Raw genomic sequence first — 21,608 nt, forward strand, 5'->3', positions numbered from 1 at the left:
AAACAAAACTGTTTCAATTTATTTTAATTTCGAAATAAGTCTGCGTGAGATTCGCTTTATTCGAAATGAGCAGACCCCGTAAAAAAACCGGCACTACTAATTTCATGTATTTCACTTTTCAAATACATAATTTCCTCATTAATACGAATATAATCGACACACATTTCAGCAAAGTGCTAACGATTGCATGCCAACACAACGTCGAGGCGCTCGCTCACGTACCGCGCCGTGCTATAATCCACCAAGTTTTCGCTTGTCGCTTATCACATGTGTCTGTAAGCGCTCGAGATTTGTGCGAAAATCTAAAAAAAAAGTAATACCTTGAAGAAAACCTACTAAACCCTCGGCCACAACTAACAATTTCAACAACAACAATGTGTGTGTGTGTATACCGCATGAGTGACTTGTGTGCGCCAACAGTGTCTGTGCTCCGCTAAATCGTCGCCATCGACACATTGACCGTGACAAAGAAATTTACATAGAGACGCCGCACTATGCCTAGACTGCTTACTTGAAATATTTATTTATATGCTCACAATTTATTTATATGCATGCACAATGAATACAGTTGTTCACATACCCTCGCTACTAGTACGAGTCTAATAGAGTACCATGAGAAAAAAGTAAATGTTAAAAGTTAAAAATTTTTATTTGATATTTGTTTATCGATCGATCGTGGAGGAGAGAGTAACAGTACATTGTCAAGTAACATTATTGAATCAAGAATCGATACATTATTGGACATGGTCAGTTGTCAAACTAATTATGTGGGTATCTATAATGAAATAAATTTTTTGTAAGAAATGATTGTATTTGAATATATACTCATCAAAATTATCTGTGAATATAGTTAACACCGTTTTTATTCACCTCCTTATTTAGAATTTTTCTATATTCCAAATTGAATTACAAGAAAACAGCTATCAGGTGGTTTGTCATAAATATGATAGCTAAAAATTCTCACGATTGCATGAATTCGCAGCTCTCTCAGTTGTCTACACAATTTTCCTCTCTCTCAAATGGATTCAAAACAAATTCTTCAATGCAAAGTAAATTCTTTGAGTCATTTATTGAGCTCTCGATAAAAGTTATAATACAATTTCTTTGTAGACATATTATTATATCAAGACACTTCAATAACTCATTGGGGTTCTTATACTTCTCTAATTTCGAAAGAATCGACAATTCTATTGGAATTATAAAGGTCAGATTCAAGACAGTACTAAACTGGCTACTGTCCTCACATTTTGTATTACTGAATATTAAACAGATATATTTAATAGTGGTACTCATTTAATGTCGCAAACGTATGACAATATCGCGAAATAGCAATATCGTAAAATATGCGAGACCATTTTCTGTGGCATTCATGTCAAGTTTACGCAATTCACAATCAGCTGATATTGCCACAATATTTCCACAGAGCGCTCATTTAACTTATATTGCCAATTTGCCATTTTTTTATAATTGGGACGTTAAATGAGTACCACTAATAATTTTTTCAAATAAATATATCTCGAAAACATGGGTATTTTAGAACTCATTTCCATTATCCACACATCTCTAACGATATGTTTTTGTAAAAAAAAATCTGTGCGCTCCTCTAAGTGCTGATCAATTATTTTACTTGCCAGCATTCTGCGCATAAGACCACACATCCACTTGAAATCGATGCAATAATACAACTGAAAGAAAAATATTTTTTTTATGCCGAGAATAATATGTATTTAACTCTATAACAAACTAAGTAGAGCTAAACAAAAAAAAAATTAAAACAACAACAACAAATATGCAATAAAAATTTTGTGATTTGATTGAGACCGGCACTCATCGAGTTGCTTAAAATTTTGCCTCTTAATTTGTTTACGTTTCAACAAATTAATGAAATGCGTCTTTTTATGGCACTTATTGGTTGAAAGGAGGTACTAAATTATAGCGAAATTTTATTGAAATGAATTATATTTGATTTTTTGCAAACTGAAAATTTTAATATTTTTTCTTTAGATCACAAGTTTATTTTTCCTCAAAGTTAACTAAAGTAACGAACTAAACGCTTATGTTATACAGAAGAATGGTATTTGACACCCATTACTACTGAATTAACGTCGCGATAAACATAGCACGGGGTGAATCACGAAGACAAACGTGCCATTTCTTGTGTTAATGAAAAAACTGAAGATAACCAGGAAGAACGTGTTTGAGAGAGCGAGATGCGGTTTTCGAGACATTGAAAGTTAATTCTTTGAAAGTTCGTGTTTCTTTGTCACGATTACTACTATATAGTGACTAAATAAAGCTGAAATTCTAATTATTTTAATTAGCAAAAAGTGCGATGCTATAACTCGTTTCATTCGAGACAATAGCACGGAGATAGGGTGAAAATTAACACTGCGGTTCGCGAAATTGCAACAATAATACCATTATTTGCTTAACAGAAAATCGTTTCAAGAGGCTTATTCTAAGGATACTGTTAGTATCAGTTCGGCAATATATATTTTTATATCATTGTTATATCGCTTATACCGACCGAAATACAAAGTCAAATTACCTATGATATTATCTATATGAGTTAGGTCTAGCTTTATTCCGATATATCCAATTTTTTTCAAATAGGTGGTACACGTCCATTGTCTAAATTTAATTTTGAACTATTTTTAAGAGTAATCAAACCACTATGTCTCTTCCCTCGGAGATCCGCTGCGAGAAAATTTACATATATTGCACATACATATGAACCCTAAACTGAATTTTAAACTTCATGTTAATTCAATGATTTTAAAAGACAAAAGCGCCCTTAGCTTTGTTAAGGGGTTAAATACAGTTAGACGGCCGAAAAAAAGTGAATTTTCCAGAATTTTTTCTGAGAAAACTTTATAATTTATTGATCCAAAAATTTATACACATATTATGGTATCTTTTAACTGTATTTTAAGACTTAGTACTAGTAAAAATATTTATTTGAAAAAGAGCTACAGCTGATCTCCAGGAGCTCCTCTCAAAAAAGACAAAATGGCGGTTTCTCAAAAAAAAAAATCGATTCTTGACCGAAATTTCGGCCTTAAACCTTTCGACCTTGTACTTCCAAGCACTCTGAAACGCCTTTTCAAATTTTTCATTTGCTTGTAACTTTGAAAATATTTACCGGAACGATATGAAATTTTCTGTGTGTATTCTTAAATATATGTACATTAAGTAAATGAAATAAAAAAATCGATTTTTTGAAAATTCTAACTGTATATAACCCCTTAAACGGTAGTCAGAAGAATTACTAAAATTCTTTTTACAACTTTGATGACGCCTATAGTGTAGTATGGCTCCGTAGTATGGGATCCTAATTACCAATCGCATAATGCAGAGTTTGTTCAAAAACAATTTTTACCTATGCAGTCTTGGCACAAGTTATCAGAGAGACGCAGATATATAAACAAATATCGTTTCATAATCCTGATCGTTTTAGTTAGTCCTAAGTATTACAATCAACTTTTTTGAGAGTCTATTGCTACTAGACAATAATTTCACTATTGTACAACTCATAGTCTTCTACTGATTTCGTGATTGATATTCTATTAGAGATACCTGCAATGATACTAAATGTTATACAGCTATACTCGGTCATAAGAAAGAAAGAAATCTGTTCGCAGCCGCGTTAATTTCTATTACTGTATAAACCACTTGAATTCTTTACATATGACTCTTTGTGAATTAGTTTCGGTGAAATTTACAATATTTCAACACATGCTACACACTTTATCTTAAAGAAGTTGAAATTTAATTTTCCTTATTCGCTTCATACAGAAATGCATTATATACATCTAAAGTCTACCAATGTATACATATATACACAATAGAAGGAATAATTGGATCATCCTTTACAAATTTTCGTCATATCTTCGACAATTATAGTTGAATCTAAGATTTTCGCACTTCTCCAGAATTTTTATCAGTTGATCTTGTGTATTTCATTTTGATCTTCACCAAACATACTACCAATAAACCGGATACATTTTACTGAATTAGAAAAAAATATATTAAAAAGTATTAACAAAAAAGCTTATTCAACCATTAAAAATACATATATTCATATTTAATTGCATAAAAACCAAAGTTCGATTTAAGAAACGATGATTTTGCAAAAATGTTAATTTGTATATAGCAAATACGCGCGCCAAATAAGCTTCAAGCCACTCTATATAGCAGTTGTGTGCACATTTCTAAATACATTCCTTCGTATATCAATTAAGTATGTATGAATAATTCTGCTTACGTATTTGTCATAGAATTCGCTATAAAACACTTTTCTAACACGTGTATGCCACCATATAGATATGTATACATAGGTACATACACAAAAATAGATTTGGCAAACCACACAACTGTTCGATTTGATTCATTCATGTAAAACAACCGAATTTCGTGCTCCCCTGTGTATTTATGTCTGAGCAAAAGCACATATCTTTATATATATATATATATATGCCCATAAGCTCAAGTGTTGGTTGTCACTCAGCAACAAAATAATAATTCAACTCCCAATAAATAACAAACTAACAAGCAATTTCTGCGCTTGCTAGACGCCGAAAAGAATTCTAAACAGATTTCTAAGCATTCTGCAACTACTACAGCAATTTGAACACGAATAATTTGCGCTTTCTAGGAAATATCAAAGCGACATGCCACGAGCGCCCATTAATTGAGTTGAGTAATTATTGTATGGGAGATATAGAAACGCGTTTTAATTGAAAATATGCACATACTTACGATTATGCATTACAGTGACCACCAAACTGTCGCTTGCCAACTATGCGATCGGAATGCCCCAACAATAAGCTCCCAAGCGCTCAGCAACCGCTCTGCGCCACTCAGTGCGCTCATAATTTGTTGCGGTTCGTTGCTTTTGCGGCGGCTCTCTTCAGTTTGCTTGCTTCGGCACTTCTTTGACCTGCCTTCATACATATTTATTTACCCAAATCAGCTGTGTTGTGCCGCCGCTTTCAGTTGTAGACGCCTCTCCAGCGCCTCTTTCTCTTCCGGCTTTCGTTTTGTTTAACTCTCCGCGCAGGTATTTCTTGTTAAAACAAATTTTTATAACCTGTGTGACACAGAGATCATTCGGTTTTGGTCGTGGTGCAAGCGAATGCAATTTTTTCTGTTTTGCTTTTCACTTTCGTTGAGTTAATTGCACGAGTAACCGCAAAATTGTCGGCATTCTTGCATGATCTACTAGTATTTTTTTTTGGTAAATACTTATTTACGCATACAGATGTATTTTTATTTCTACTGGTATTTAGTAATTACCGTTATTCAACGTACAACTCATGTAACCGCTTGCTTTGTTTCACTTGACTGAATTTAGTGTTTTTTGTATTGCGAAAAAATTGCAATCAAAATAATTACACGACGATTACACGCTGTACATATAACAGCTAATGGAAATAATGGGTGTTTGGATAGCAAAAATCAGTAAAAGCCCTTCAATCGAATCACGAAACGAAGGTTCGAACTCCGAAATATTTCTACCGAATTGGATCCGATCCCAACTATTTATAAGAAATTTCCGTTTCAATAAATACGAAGAAGGCCGAGATCATCATATTTAGTACAAGAGGTCCGACGAAAAATAAGGAATTTTGTCCAGTATCAAATTATATTAAGGAATGAAAAGTCCGAGAAACAAAAAACACCAAATTTGATTGATATTGGCAATCAATCATCAACCTCTAACTATGAACTATCAAATTAAATGTATATTTATATTCAACGATCTTTCATAAAAGGCCGGTATATCAGGAAATGAAATCACTCAATATTCATCGTTCACTGAAAAATATGAACAATACGAGTATATACGTTATTTTGAATAGGGCATTTTCTACATCTCAATGAAACTTGCACCAACAAACGGAACTATCGCTCTCATTAGAAAAGGGACCTCCCCCTTCTCTATCTAAAAGCTAAGTAATTCCGTTTCAATTTTAAGCCTAGCGTGTTGTTAAGTAACCTACATGTTTTTTGTGACGTCTTTAATAAATATTATTGCATGTCTTTCTGATGCGATTCACATCACATTGTAAAAAAATATAAATATTTACATTAGAAATTCAAATTATAATTGATAACCGACAATTACTGAAGTCACATGCAACAGCAGCACATGACCAACAAAAGTGAAACTTTCAAAACATTGTAAGAAAATTAAGAACCCAGTGATAATTTCAGAACGGTATGAATTATATTATTCTCGTAGACGAAGGTATCGAAAAAAAAGGAATCTAATCTCCAATATAGTTCTAGTATAGTAGTTGTAGAACTTTTATTCATGAGAGATAAATTAAGGTCTATGTATTTATTTCCGTATCTACGAATATTTAGCTTTCAGTAAAAAGAAGATGGTTCGTCATGAAAAGTACTAGTTCCGAACTGCAGATTTGATTACTATCACATAACCGGTGCGAAACGTATCTATAGTAGGCTAGTTCTTACTCACATTTGTGGTTAAAAACTGCCTATTCCCGTATAAATGAACTGTAAAATACTATCTGACATTGAACTAGATCATAGAACCTCCTAGAACGGGTTAGAAGATCAGACTGTATTTTCCCTGAAGAAAAATTCTTAATAAAAAATCTTATAAATACTTTTCTATGTCCCAGATCGGCTACATCTCTACCTCTGAAATCAAATAAAATATGTTTTGATCTAATTGAACTTCTCCATATCACATATGCCATAATTTCGATATTCTAAAGCGTTATAGATTTCGGACCTTAAAAATACATTTTTCTTTAATGAATTCCGCTATACTATGTTCGGACCGACATTGAAATCATGTTTTCATAGAAAAAATGGGTTTTCGTACGAAAACTTGTGTTTTCATCCATGCATAATCTGTCAAGCGAAATCACAGTTTTCGCTGAAAACTACTTGAAAACTTACATCCCACTCATCATAATCGATGTCTGCACTAGTTTAGTCGATATAATTGGAAGATATATTTTGCCAGCTCTAAATTGTCATTTGATATTGTGAACAAATTCCACTACTTTGTCAAATAATGGAGAAACAGAAATAAAAATAAGAAAGGAAGGGCTAAGTTCGCGTGTGACCGAACATTTTATGCGCTCACAATTTATTTGTTTAATGTTATTAAGCGCGTTTTCTTTTCTTTTCTCGAATGGTGACTTTTTGTATTTTAACATTATACATATGCTGCATTACCATTTTGAATGTGCTCCATTTTTTACATGATTAAAGAACAAAAAAATGTCACCCTATTATGCTAGTCATCTCTCACAAAATTTTTTTGAGAAAAAAGCGCTTTAAAATGACATTCAACTTGATGTATTGGGAACAAAGTCCACTAGAAAACAAAAATCATTTTATGAAAGATGGTGTAATTCCTGAAGTTTCATTAATATATCAGAAGTTTTACTCAAGTAATCGCTTGTACGGACAGACGGATTTTAACAAAACTTTGGTACTTTCTAACACGTTGCAGAAGTATTTAAATGGTCAAATGTAATCAAACAAATAAATTTGTGAATTGTCAATCAAAACGCATCGAAAACACAAAATGTCGATCAGAACGACTTTGGTTCCACAATCCACAAATTGTGTTTTCAAGATGTTTTCAATGTCGGTCCGAACGTAGTATTAGTTTAATCACTGATGGTTCAGCGGGAAGAGAGTAAAAATGAAGTGGAACATAAAAAGAGAAAAATGTTGAAATCACTTCATTGTGCAAAATCGAGAACTAGTACTGCCTCCTAATCAAGTAGTTCTGCAAAGGCTTTGAACTAGTGTCATTTACTGCTGGATTTTTATGAATACTTACAGACATGTATGTATTAATGCCCACACAATTGCGTTGAAACCAATGATAACATCAGCCAGATAGTTGTATCAATTTGAATTAGAAAATTCAGCTGAGAGAATGCAAGTCAATTGTGCATCTAAATTTTTATTGATTTCATAATAATTTTGCAGCTTGCGTGTTGCCATTTTTTTATTCATAATAGGGGATTTTTTTTAAAGAATTTGATTGCATGTAGGTATTTTTTCTTGTAATCAAACTATTTGTTTGTTTGTTTAAATTTTTATTAATTTGAGAATTCTCCGAAATACCGACAGACAGACATAATTTTTATTATATGTGTGCGCTTGCATTCTAGTAAAGAGATCAACATTGCATTAGATATTTCTCATTGATGTTTGCAATTGTGATTCTAAGAAGCTTTGGACAAGCCACGCTTGAATTAAATACAAATATTCTCGGAAAGCTGACAAGGTTTTCTTGAGTAGAAACAAAATCGAACTCAATTGGAAAGAACTGTGTAATAAGTAATTAATTGAGTAGTGGTATACCAATATTCACACAGGTATTTAGTCAACAATAAACCGGCTTTTTCATAAGAATTTAAGTTTTAAAACAATATACATATTTTATTTTCAATAATGTCTATAACTCAGTAGAGTGTAGAAAATATCTTAAGTGAAAGTTAAGTAAACATTTCCGTATACTACTTCAATGTAATTCCCTTAATTTCGTCGCAATTGAGTCAATTAAGTGAAAAAAGGCAAACGCTTTTATTTCTATTTATTTAACTAATTCCAATGCTTAATTATTTGTTGATTTTAATTTTGCAACTGTTTAAGTATGAGCACATTTAAAGGCAAGTAGCCATTAAGCTTTGTAATACCGTTATGTAAGCAAATACATATTTACTCGCTAATTTGATAACAATTTACAACACAAACAACTTTAAATTAGATAACTAATTAGCTACTTTATCTGAGCTGACGGATTTTTCGTCGTCATTTTGTGATTTGTGCTTTTTTTACTGTTAATTTGCACAAATCCCTCACCAACACCTCAATGTTGGTGTATATGGCAGTTAGTAGTTGGTTGTCTTAAGTTGTTAGCAGAAAGTTTTTCAGTTAATTATAATGAATTTATTTGCATAAAATTTATTAGGTATTCATTTATGCAAACCACAGTTCACAATTGGACACATGCAATACGAACAAGTAAGGAAGGGCTAAGTTCGGGTGTAACCGAACATTTTATACTCTCGCAATTTAATGATGTAATTTTATGAAGATAACACAAATCGACCCATATATTTGGTATAAAGTTCAATAGAATAACGAAAATCATCATATATAGTATATGGGGACTGAGGTAATTCCTAAACCGATTTCACTCGTTTTCACCACCAAGATACAATGTATCGAAGACTATACGCTCCCTTAATTTAATATTACTTATAATTAGGAATATGGGATCTGGGGGAAGTTATGACCCGATTTTTATCATTTCAGGTACAGAGAGAAACTGTTATAAGAAAAAAATTCAGAGGGAATGAATTACATAAAAATATCTGAGTATAGTCTATAGTTAAATCCATATTTTCGGTGAAAAATTAACCTTAGGCACTGAGTTCTTCATGTTCGATATCAGGGGCCTTGAAAAGTCATGGTCCGATTTTGACAATTTTTCCACAAGTGATGTCACAGCTCAAATACAGTATTTGTATAAAGTTTTATTCCACTAGCTTCATTGGTTCCTTATGAATCTATACTAATATTATAAAGCTGAAAAGTTTGTTTGTTTGTTTGTTTGAACGCGCTAATCTCCGAAACTACTGGTTCGAATTGAATAATTCTTTTTGTGTTGGATAGTCCATTTATCGAGGAAGGCTATAGGCTACATAGTATCACGACCAATAAGAGCGAAGAAACGGTGGTAAATGTGTAAAAACGTGATTTTGGCAACAATTCGATCTCAAAATGGCATTATGTTGGCTCTCGCATCTACTGGAATTGCAGCAACGCTACTTGAAGTTGGAAGAACGGCACACTGTAGCTTCAGTTAAACATGCAAATCTATGAAACATATATGAGATGAGCGCACTTTTCTAGAAGCACTTGACAGTAGTTGTGAACCGATTTCGCCCATATTCCACCCGTGTCATCAGGGTGTCAAAAAAGTGTTATATACCGAATTTCATTGAAATCGGTCGAATAGTACTTGAAATATGGTTTTTGACCCATAAGTGGGCGACGCCACTCCCATTTTCCATTTTCTAAAAAAAAATCTCAGTGCAGCTTCCTTCTTCAATTTCTTATGTAAAATTTGGTGTTTCTGACGTTTTTGGTTAGGGAGTTAACCCACTTTTAGTAATTTTCAACCTAACCTTTGTATGGGAGGTGGGCGTGGTTATTATCCGATTTCTTTCATTTTTGGACTGTATAAGGAAATGGCTAAAAGAAACGACTGCAGAAAGGCTTATATAGCTTTATTGGTTTGCGAGTTATATACAAAAAACCTATTTGGGGGTGGGGTCACGCCCACTTTTCCAAAAAAATTACAGCCAAATGTGGCCCTCCCAAGTGTAATCCTCTGTTGCAAATTGTACTTCCGTAACTTTATTTATGGCTTAGTTATGACACTTTATGTGATTTCGGTTTTCGCCATTTTGTGGGCGTGGCAGAGGACCGATTTTGCCCATCTTCGAAGGCAACCTCCTCAGGGCGTCAAGGAATATGTGTTCCAAGTGTCATTAAGATATCTCAATTTTTACTCAAGTTATCGCTTGCACGGACAGACGGACGTACAGACATGCGGATTTCAACTTCACTCGTTATCCTGATCATTTATATATATAACCCCATATCTAACTCTTATATTTCTTGGTGACACAAACAACCGTTATGTGAATAAAACTATTATACTCTGTGCAACAGGTTGCGAGAGTATAAAAAAATTGGGAGCAGTTCGAAACCTAATTTCGAACAAAACTTTGCAATTCCAAAAAACATGTAATCATAATTAATATTTATCAACGTAAATATTTATTCAAAAATTTGTTATTTCATTTGTTCAAATTATTCTCTTATTCAAAAAATATCTTCAAAACGATATCATCGAAAGGTCCAAAGGATGTCTCTTCTGGAATATAATTGATTTAAAAGATTAATTGTCGAAATGATGTAGATGGAATATATGTCTAAAAAATAAATATGTTACGTATAAAGATATTTTGAAATAGTGGCTCTTCAATAAGAAAGTTGAGAGATCCAAATAGTCATTAAAAACATAACACTGAATAAAAAACATTATAAACCATACCAATGGTTTGAGAAGCTGATACAGTATACTCTCGAAAAGTAAATTCTCAGAAAGTAAATAATCGCGGAAAAGTTAATCACCTTTAATATTACACATGCACCTCGAAAAAGTAAATTTTTTAATTTACTTTTGAGGGAGTGTAATAAAAAATTCGAAACGAAGCAAGCAGCGTTTTTTACGATGTTGCAAAAACACTTACTCTCTTGTTTATCGCGTCTTTTTAAATAAACTAAATAAACTCTCCTACTTGATCCACTGGTTTAAAAATGAAAACGATGCAAATCAGGTGTCGGACTTTTTGAATTTTCGTACAAAATTGGGCAGAAAATACATATATTGCAAAAGAAAGAAAAACAAAAGAATAGTCAATATTTTTTCTCTTCATAGTAAATACATATGTACATATGTAAATAAATGTAAATATGTTTTTCATGTAAATCCATATGTTTTATTGAAGCAAATAAATGAATGATTTTTTTAAGTTTAAAAATGCATTTAATATTATAAAAACAGATAATTTATGTATATATTTGGAAAAGTAAATTATTCGAAAAAGTAAATTACCCAAAATACCAATCGATTTACTTTTCGAGAGTATACTGTACTTTGAACAGAGAGCATCTATAGTAGAAGTTACTGCTATGTACATGATAGATCAAGCTAAAAATGAACGGTCCATATCTGAGACCTGACCCAAAATCGATATTTGCTTCTTAAACATTTGCGTATATTTCTGGATATTTTATTTAACTGACAGTATCGACTTTAATAATGCTCTTTGCCATACTTTAGTCTAGAGAAGAGTTTATAGAACTACACTAGTTATTCAACAGCCCGAATCGATTAGATTAGATCAATTTACCATACAAAAGAAAGATCTTATTTTACTGCATTAATTTTTAATCGAATACAAATCAAGTTGAAACTGGAATGCAATTCAACGGATAGTTGTCCATGCTGGAAATTTGGTTGAGGCTATTGATAAAATAGCAATCAGCTGATGAAACTCACCAACTTCTTATGAACAGCAAAAACAAAAGTGTGTAACAGCTGATCGTTAATCGAGTAGCCGGCTGTGCGAAAGCCAAAAACGGGTTTCTCAATTATAATCATATAGTATCAAACTAATTTGGCTGTGCTAAAAGGCTATAATGCATTAAGAAAGTATTCTCTGAAATCTGAGGTGACATTAAGGGTAATTACTTGAAATTATATGAAGAATAAGTGTGTTCAAGTACTACTTTTAGTTGCACACAAATGTTTGTAACAGTATGTAGACCTTGACATAATCTACTAATTTCAATTACTTGCAATCATTAAAATATCTTAGACAGTTCGCAAATCGCCTTTACTTGGGTGCGTTCAAACTCTGACGCATTTAATTACAAAAGTCACGCATTGCGTAACCAATCGGCACTTAAAAGTGTTGCCATTCCTTTGCATTTTGATACATTGCCCCATATAATAGTGGTGGCTAAACACAAGAGTCGTCGAAATGTTACACAACTCGCGGTCATTCATTCACCGGCGCTGGATATTACATAAGTCTGCCATTAGCAATAAGCGCTTTAATATAATTTATATTTTTTTATTCCTTTTTGTGGCATTTTCTACTCTTTTTTGGCACTAAACTGGTTTTCTATAACGTCATACGCCGGGTAAAGTCGAGCAACGGTGTTCAGTGACGTTTAATTGCGCGCAAACATTTATCGCAACTTAGCTGGCAACTCTCAACTGACTTTTATTTCCAACTAATTGCGTTATTTACTTTAAATGATGTTTATAATTTTCGTTTATAACATGAAAGAGATTTCTATCAAAATGACCATGAATTTGTGGTTTGAAGAACGGTGTGTTTTGATTCGCTTTTGTTGCTGTTATTCAAAAGCTTAGTCGCTTTTCAGGGCTGAACTATTGCCAAATGCTTAAGTACTTAAGTACTTGCATCCAAAACGCTTATTGATGCATGGCCACTCGCCTCGCCGTTGGCAATTTGTTTGGTTCATTTGGCGCGTCATTTGTCACTTCAGTGACAACTACAAATAGCGGTAATTATTGAATATTGCCGACACTTATGATTCCTCTGCTGCTTTTTTTGTGTGCTTCTTCGCTTATCAAATGACAGCGATTTAATGCCACTTGAGTGGCTATGATTACTGATAAGCCGCCAAGAGGCAATTCACTGCGCTGCCAACGACAAGTGCTGCTCCTGATTATCTCGTCGCTTATTTTGACGCAATTAAAAATATCAGAAAGTAGTAAAAAAACGGTGGAAAAAAACGTAATCATTTACCATTCATTTGTTGTTGATGCTCAACTAGAAAAAAAAGTTAATAAGCAATTAAATGGTAATTTGTCAGTATCAGATTACCAATACATGGCACTTTTGGAATTAATGGCACTTTTTGTCAATCACTCACGTGGAATAATTGAGTTTACGAACTTATTTTTATGTCATAATTACAATTTTTTAGTTGGTCTTTATTCAATTACAATAATTAGGTAAAATGTGTGACAAATTGCTTTACAACGGTTTTGGAATTGAAAAAGTTTCGAATTAATATAATTATTATAAAATAATGAGCTCAAATGAGCTCAAATATGTACATATACTCGTACAGGTCTTTTGAATATATATGGGTTAGCAGTGCACCAACAATTATTTTGAACTTTTATTATCTTTGGAAAATTACTTTAGTGCTTTTATATGCTCCGAAAAAAAAAGTTTTTTTAATATATCTGAATTTATATAAATTAATATTTTTTATAAAAGTATTTTTGTGGACATTTTTTATGCCTCCTTCATAATAAAGTAATTGTAGAAATATCTTGTGAAAGTTAAAATTATTTTTAAGTGGAGTTGCCACATGATTTGATTTTTTAATATATAAAGTATATTAGAATTGACATAATAACTGAATTTCAAAGTAAATATGTTCATGTGGTCTTAAAGACCAAAACATTATTGAAAAGGGTTGCCACTTATATATAAAATTGTATTAAAGTAAATATATAAAATGAAGTATACAATACAGTATAATCAGAAAGAAAAAAAAATAAAAAATCTGCGGGATTGTTTTTTTTTTTTTCAATACCATTTTTTAAATATAAGCTTTCATTATTCGATAATATTCGAATAGAAACGAGCAAAACAACAATGATAACCGACTATTTGATACCTGAAATAGAAGCTCGTGATCTCGGTAACAACAAGACGGCGCCAATTCTCACAAGTCGCATAAAAAAATGGATTTATTGAGAGAACACTTCGGTTAGCAGATAATTTCACGATTTGAACCGATCGATTGGCCACCAAGATCGTGTGACTTCAGACTTTTTTCCGTGGGGATATGTAAAGTCTAAAGTCTACGCGGACAATCCCGCTACGATTCAGGGTTGGAGCATAACATCAACGGATGGTTCATCCGAGAGGTAGTCGGGGCCAACATTTGAAAGATATAATCTTTAACAAATAAATGACAAAAAGTGTACTTTCGAATGCTAATAAACATTCCCCATTAAATTTAAATTCTCTGTGTATTTTTCTTTAAAAAAGTAGGGAACCTCGAAATGGATCATCCTTTGTAAGAATTTTTTTTGCTTTGCCTTGACTTCTATTGATGTATTTAAGTGTGTTTCCTTTGTAGTATAACTTAAATTGGGGATTAAATTTATGTCTATAAAAAGAGACTTTTCCGCCATTCTTCGGAGCCTATCTACTGTTGTCGTCGTAAAAAATTCTGTTAATATCAAATGTAAGTTTTAAAGAATTCTATCAATTTGACAGTGCTTCGCCCGAGATGAGCATGCGGTTTCATTCTGGTTATTTCGAACCGAGTATTGTGCGAATGATCAACTGAAATTGAACGTTAAACCAGAAGTCCATAACGCATAAGTGGCATGAAGGGATTTTTGTTTCGAAAATTTTCTTGACAGTCTTAATGTTCAAAGAGTGAACTCATAGATGGCGCTACTGCATATACTCTATTTACTTGATATATGCAGTAAAGTAGTTTTAACTAAAGAGTCTAAGTTCAATACACTGTAGGTGTTCTGGAGAGCTTAGTATATATGTAAATGTATGTATGTATATTTTAAATCTTATTTGAATAACTTTTGTAAGATGCAGCTGACAATGGCTCAGACTAAAATCAAATATGCACACAAATACCGACAATTTTGTGAATCTGCAAGAATCAAACATCTTTAAAATATGATATGCAATTTTATAACCAAATGTATATACACACATACATATTACATATATACAAGTATATAGTAGATTTATTGTGCTATCTCCAAAGCAATCAATACCCGTTGTGTGCCATAACAAATAATATTATATAAATACATACATCTGCTTGTAACATAATCGATTCCATCATAAACGTTCACCTTCCTGTTTGACATACACCAACAATGCCACAAGCATTCAATTGACTTCATTGTAGTGGCTGATGGAATTCCAGGGGATTTAAATTAAATGTATGCTTTATATAGAAAATCGTAAGAATTTGAGCATCATTTGTATTGCTGAGAATAATTTCTGTGTTGCTTGACTAAATTTGCTCGATTTGCTAAGAAGAACTTTCACTCAGGCGATTTACTCAAGTGTATTTGCCACATAGAAATATACATACATACATGTATATTTATATCAAATTATTTAAATCAAAGTCGTTTATTTTCCGAAACAATAAAATAACAGTTATTTTACTTAAGCATCTATGCATGCAACATTTTCTTTGTAAATCCACTTAACTCGTTGTGACACATTAAAATGGCTTTGACACTTGATATACTTGCAACATTCAGTGCGCTGCATTGTCTTTTAACCATGTTGCCATGCCACTTGATGCAATGAATATCATTTCTAGCATTAAATTAAATATTGTGTACCAACTCTTTTTGCAAGCACTCACAGCTGAATGAGTTCAGCAAATTTATTTAGGGGAAGTGACGAATGATATATCATATTTATAGAGCTCAAAATGAAATCGTATACAGATAGAGTACAGTGGAGGTCAGTAATTTCGCAGACAAAGTGGAAAAATTAGTTTTCTTTGGAAAGTGTTGAAAGGAACTTAACTTTCATTTATATTGTAGGTCGTAGTTTATCAGAGAGACAGAAAATCACTTATTAAAAAAAAATCGTTCTATATAACAGGTTTAGTTCAACAAAATTGCAATCGAGAGTGAGATCGATAGTTATTTTGTAGAATAAATTTTCTGGTGCTTCAATTTGAAATCCGAAGAGCAGTCTCATAAGATTGGAGAGCAGAAAACAGCCTTTGGGGCCAGATCCGGCATATCTGCGATGCGCGAAAACTATTAAAGACTAATTCTTACTATTTGGTGATTGTTTTCACTGTTGAATCTAAAATCCATAATAATTTTTTAGATTTTTTGATGTTATCTTCCGTAACAATCACTTTTTAGTGTTCTTTAGTGAATTGTTGCTCTGCCTGATTTTTCAGCCTCTCTATTAATTTATCAGAAAGAGAAGTGTGAAGATTCCTAAGATCGCTAAAATTTAAGATGATTCAGTTCTCGAAATTCCGATGTACATTTTATTAACTTTTTTGAATTGGGATATATTAAAAATTGTTAGTAATATCTATATCCATTTCCATGAATTTCGAAGAGAAAATACTCTCGGTGTTTTTTATAAAACCTACTATACATTTTTCGACATAGAGCGATATATTGTGGTACCACCAATAACAGTTTTATTGAATGAGAATAAGAATGAGCACTTTCTCTTGAAATTTGTCTCATAATTTTTCAAAACTTAAAGTTTGACTTAGTGTTTAGTTGACAAAGATATTTTGTTGATCTCTTCGAGATTCTATTATTTTAAATATCTTCGATATTGACCCTAACCAAACCATAATGAATCACTTTTAATTAACGAATAAGAGCGGTTCTTGAGCACAATTTCGATAGTAATTTTCCGCGATCTCCAAACATACTCACTAAAGTGTAGATATTCAATCATAGTTAAAATAATTATGTATTTTACTTTTGAGCTATATAGAAGTAGTACGCTTTCAGTGGAGTACATATGAAGTAGTGCGAAACTTCTTCACACCACTGTAGTTATCAAAAAGTATTACATCGAACTGTGTGAAGTGTGCCATTATTAAAATGTTGAATACATATGTACATATATACTAGAAATGAGTACTTTTATTTTGGTATTTATTTAGATATATGAGTTGAAGTACGCCTTTGATAACACTGACACTCAAAAGCTATCTAATAACAGTGTAAACAAATTGTTTAACATCAATTGAAGAACCATTGTATTTGAATTAGTATGCACTTTGTATGCAAAAATAAATATTTAAACAAAATTTCAAGGTTTTCAATATGAAGAGCGAGACTAATTTAAAATATGTTTAACTAGATATAATACTAATGCACTTCAATATATGAAAAGTCTAATAAAATCAATAATTAAAAGGGAATATTTGTCTAATTCACTTACAGCTTCATCAAACACAACAGCAAAAAGTAGAGGTCCAACGGAGTAAATATATGAAAAATATAAAATTATTTCATTGAAGTCCAGAGAATCGAAAAGCAAAAATGTCCACAACTACTGCAACACCAACAACAGCATTAGAGTCCACTACGCCACTCGCCGGCACCAGTTTGGAGGATCTGTCAGCGACGCCAGTGTTGAACAGCGAGGAGTTCAAAAATCTCACTTACGATGATGAACATAGCATCTTTACACATCCCACACTAGCAGAGTACTACAATAGTAAGTATTTAGAGAGAACTTTTACTAAAAATACACACTTTAACTCTCTATCACCCTCTCCCCCGCAGATCTCACGCCATTCGTTACACTGTGCATCTTCGTCTCCGTCTTAACCTTTATGCTCACCATTTCCATTTTCCTCACAACTTTGGCTAAACTACAGCAACGGCTGCGCAAGCCACTGCTCGCGCCATCTATAGCGCTCGTATCCTTGTATCCGCTGATCAGTCTTGTGGCATTGCTCACACTACTCTTGCCGAAGTTATGGTTCACCTTTCACACTGTGATGCATCTCTCGTTTACGGTCGGTGCCGTCATCTTCTATCAACTGTGCGGTCATTTTATTGGCTCTGAGACCAGTTTTATTAAGGAGACAGCCGGTATGGCTGTGGCGATTAAGACGCCACCATGTTGCTGTTGCTGTATTTGCTTACCAGGTGTGACGCCCACCAGAGGGCGTTTTGTGTTATTGCGGTGTTTCGTATATCAAATGGTGTTCGTACAGGGCAGCATAATGTTGGTGTTGAATGGTATATTCTACAATGATATGGTGAGTCGAAGGACATTGAATTAATATATATTTAATGAGAATAGGTCAACTTTATATCAGAATTATAGTCAGATGTAATATGACACCACTGTCAGAACTATTATCATATAGTATCTAGACCAATAATGAATTAATAATGAATTGTTGAAGTCAACAGTATAAAAAATAACTGTCTCTAGATCGTATTTATGATAGGAAATAAGTTCTCAAACTTCAACCTTCCTGGTCTTGAATCTTCCGAGATTGGGAATTATATTAGGTAGTATGATGTACCAATTTAAAATCAATTTATTAAAGTCTCACTTTGGTTAAACCTGTCCATTGTTATAAAATCCTCTATTATGTTATACTTTGTATTAAATATGTCTATAAAAGAGTCAGTGGAAAACGGAGATCTTGTTAACACTCTCGACATTATTATTTCCCCTATTTTTTAGTTCTTTTTACACGTTAAGATATTCTTAATTAAGAGGAGCACAAACTCTTTACTTTGTAATCAACCTTAGATTATATATAAGCCTAATGGATCAAATGACTCTCACGATTCGACAAAGCGCTTAGACTCTATTACAAAGCCATAAGTAATAGAACTTGTCTAGTTTGTTTTTTTCCTCTCTTATTACTGAGGCATGATATGTTTCTTGGCTGCTAAAAGCAATAAAGAATTACTCTAACAAAGAGAAATAAGGAATTCAGGAAGGATATATAAAGAGACGGAAGATTAGCCGGAGTCAGCAAAAGAAAAAAGAAATAAAGATTACGAAAACCTCGTCTCTTTACTTTTTTTGGGTGCGTTTGACAGAAAAAATTGGTTAGTGATGTCATGAAATAAACGAGCGGGACGGTTTTTCATAATTATTTTGACAGTTCATTCCATTTATGACAATTCATGAACCAACCTTATTGCCATCATTCTTGCAAACAACTAAGTCTGAAAATTGACTGACTATTAATAGTTTCGCAATTTTGAAGTAAACACACGAATTGTCTCACTTTGTTTGAAACAGCTGTTATTACTAATTTATATGCCCGACTTTGAACTTATTCAAAGATAATGTTCAAAGGTAAATGGAAAATTTCGAGGAACTAATCAAAATAAATGAAATTATATTTGGATGAAATTTCAGTTCGAAGTTTCGTGAAATCAGTTACTAGAACTTACCAAGACCGCTTTGCAGGGATTCCTTTTTTAAACAGCGTAAAAGCCCTTAAGGAGTCATTATTTTGAAAAAACTGGTTAAAACGTAGACCATATAATGATCATCTGTGAGCTAATGCAACTCATATTATAGTGAATATGTAATATTTAAATGAGGAAATGTGACAATATAATTAAGAAACTACAGCGTAAAAAATAAAAAAATGCTAAAATTAGCTACGCGGAACCCGATGTAAAATTAATTACTTGCATTAAAAAACCTAGTAATCATGCAACTCATTATCATTAAAAGTATACTATTTAACTTATTTGTTATTGTTATTTTAACAAACTGGTAGAGAGCAATTAGCAGCAGCAAAAACAGACCGTCGAGCGCCACACCAATTGTTTGTTGTAGTAATTGTCTAACACCAACAATGTGGGTAAATAGAGGCAAAGCCTAACAACAGCCGGCGGCTAGGCTATAAATGAATAAACAAATATGTACATTAGCGTTATTAAATAATCGACAACAATTGTGTATTATTATTATAAATAATAAAATATAAACTTACAATAATAACAATAAAGTGTTCTAGGTAGACCAGCTTATAGCAGGCATTTGACAGGGTATTCTACATAGCCTCGGTGGCGCAGTAGGCAGCGCGTAAGTCTCATAATCTTAAGGTCGTGAGTTCGAGCCTCACCCGGGGCATTAATTTTTTTATTTACTTCAATAAAATTATTTTTTTTTGTAATTTAATTGAATTTCTAAATAATTTATAATTTTCTTTTTCATCCACAGGCTTTATTCCACGATGTGCAATACTACTTCCTACCATTCATCATCTCATCTATTATAATCGGTTCCTGGGGTCTAAATATAACAGTACGCGTGGTGAATAATCTACACAGTGATTATAATACAACGGTGAGTTAATTACAGTACTTAATTGTATACATTTTTATTAATTTCGAAATTATTTTCCATTTAGAAAAAAATGTTCGCGCTACAGTTGATTTTGTTGTTGTGCAAGATGCAGTATCTCATTCTGGACAAACAATTGGATAAGTTCTTACTGGGTGGTGACTATCCAATGAATCATATTATCTATAAGCAGTGTAAGTTTTTGAAGCAAAAAAAAAATAAATTTTTCAACTCATTACAATAATAATACACGCATAAGTACATATAAAAGTAATCATTACATAATCATTACCAATCCTCTCTCTCTCTCTTTGCAGCCATCATTAATAGTTTGGTGCTTGTGGAAATGGTCTTGGTCTCGCTATTCGCTCAGAATGCTTACAGAATTCCAGTTCAAGTCGACGATAATTAAGAGATGCTGCTAAATAAATAAATACTTATCCTTAAAACTAATTACTTAAGTGATTACTTAAAAAAAATACATTTATACTTATGTAGTTAGCTTGCTTTAAAATGTAGTTCTTATAGAATATAGCTCATATTTTATGAAAATATGTAGTTCTAAAGTAATTTTATAAAATGTAAGCTCTAGTTATCGTTTAGTCAATTGTTATGGGCCAGGTAGCTTAAATTTCTTTTTTTACAATAATTAAAACATTTCAGCACTTTTAATAATACGTTTTTAATGACAAAAATTGTGATAACTAAATACTTTCAATACATATTAATCTATCATAATTACAATTTTATATATATATATACTTAGTTAAGTAAGTAGTCGATACTATTTTATAGTGAAAAATGTGAAATAAATATATAATTATCTATAAACTGAGAGTGATGTATTTTGGATATTTTTATAGAAATTTTGTTAAATAAATTTTCGACAGCAGTGCCAAATTCGAAATATCACCAGTAATCCTTTCCCTGAAAACACAAAAACTGGTTCCAATAGGTGGCGCGAGCGTCCAATAATTAATAAACTAGCATAAACCATGGTTTGATGAACAATAATGCTTTATTGAAGCTTTCCATTTAAAATAATTAAAGTGATTTTCAAAAGCGTAATAAAACTATCTATTTACCGCAAGTATT

General features: G+C 32.4%; 1 protein-coding gene and 1 non-coding gene across 2 annotated transcripts in view; both read left to right on the forward strand.

Moving 5' to 3' along the window:
* Positions 1 to 21,248, forward strand: part of LOC105214583 (organic solute transporter alpha-like protein) — a 36,635-nt gene extending 15,387 nt beyond the window's left edge. Inside the window, exons 2-6 of the mRNA XM_054229195.1 lie at positions 17,621 to 17,897; positions 17,966 to 18,447; positions 20,391 to 20,516; positions 20,581 to 20,707; positions 20,831 to 21,248. Of these exons, the coding sequence (XP_054085170.1) occupies positions 17,720 to 17,897; positions 17,966 to 18,447; positions 20,391 to 20,516; positions 20,581 to 20,707; positions 20,831 to 20,925 (1,008 nt within the window). The 5' untranslated portion in view covers positions 17,621 to 17,719 and the 3' untranslated portion in view covers positions 20,926 to 21,248. The remainder of the gene's footprint in view (positions 1 to 17,620; positions 17,898 to 17,965; positions 18,448 to 20,390; positions 20,517 to 20,580; positions 20,708 to 20,830) is intronic.
* Positions 20,228 to 20,300, forward strand: Trnam-cau (transfer RNA methionine (anticodon CAU)). Its single transcript has one exon. It is a non-coding gene; the product is annotated as a tRNA-Met (tRNA).
* Positions 21,249 to 21,608: the final 360 nt, after the last annotated feature.

The sequence above is a fragment of the Zeugodacus cucurbitae genome, chromosome 4 (assembly GCF_028554725.1).
Source record: "Zeugodacus cucurbitae isolate PBARC_wt_2022May chromosome 4, idZeuCucr1.2, whole genome shotgun sequence".
In the NCBI taxonomy this organism is placed as follows: domain Eukaryota; kingdom Metazoa; phylum Arthropoda; class Insecta; order Diptera; family Tephritidae; genus Zeugodacus; species Zeugodacus cucurbitae.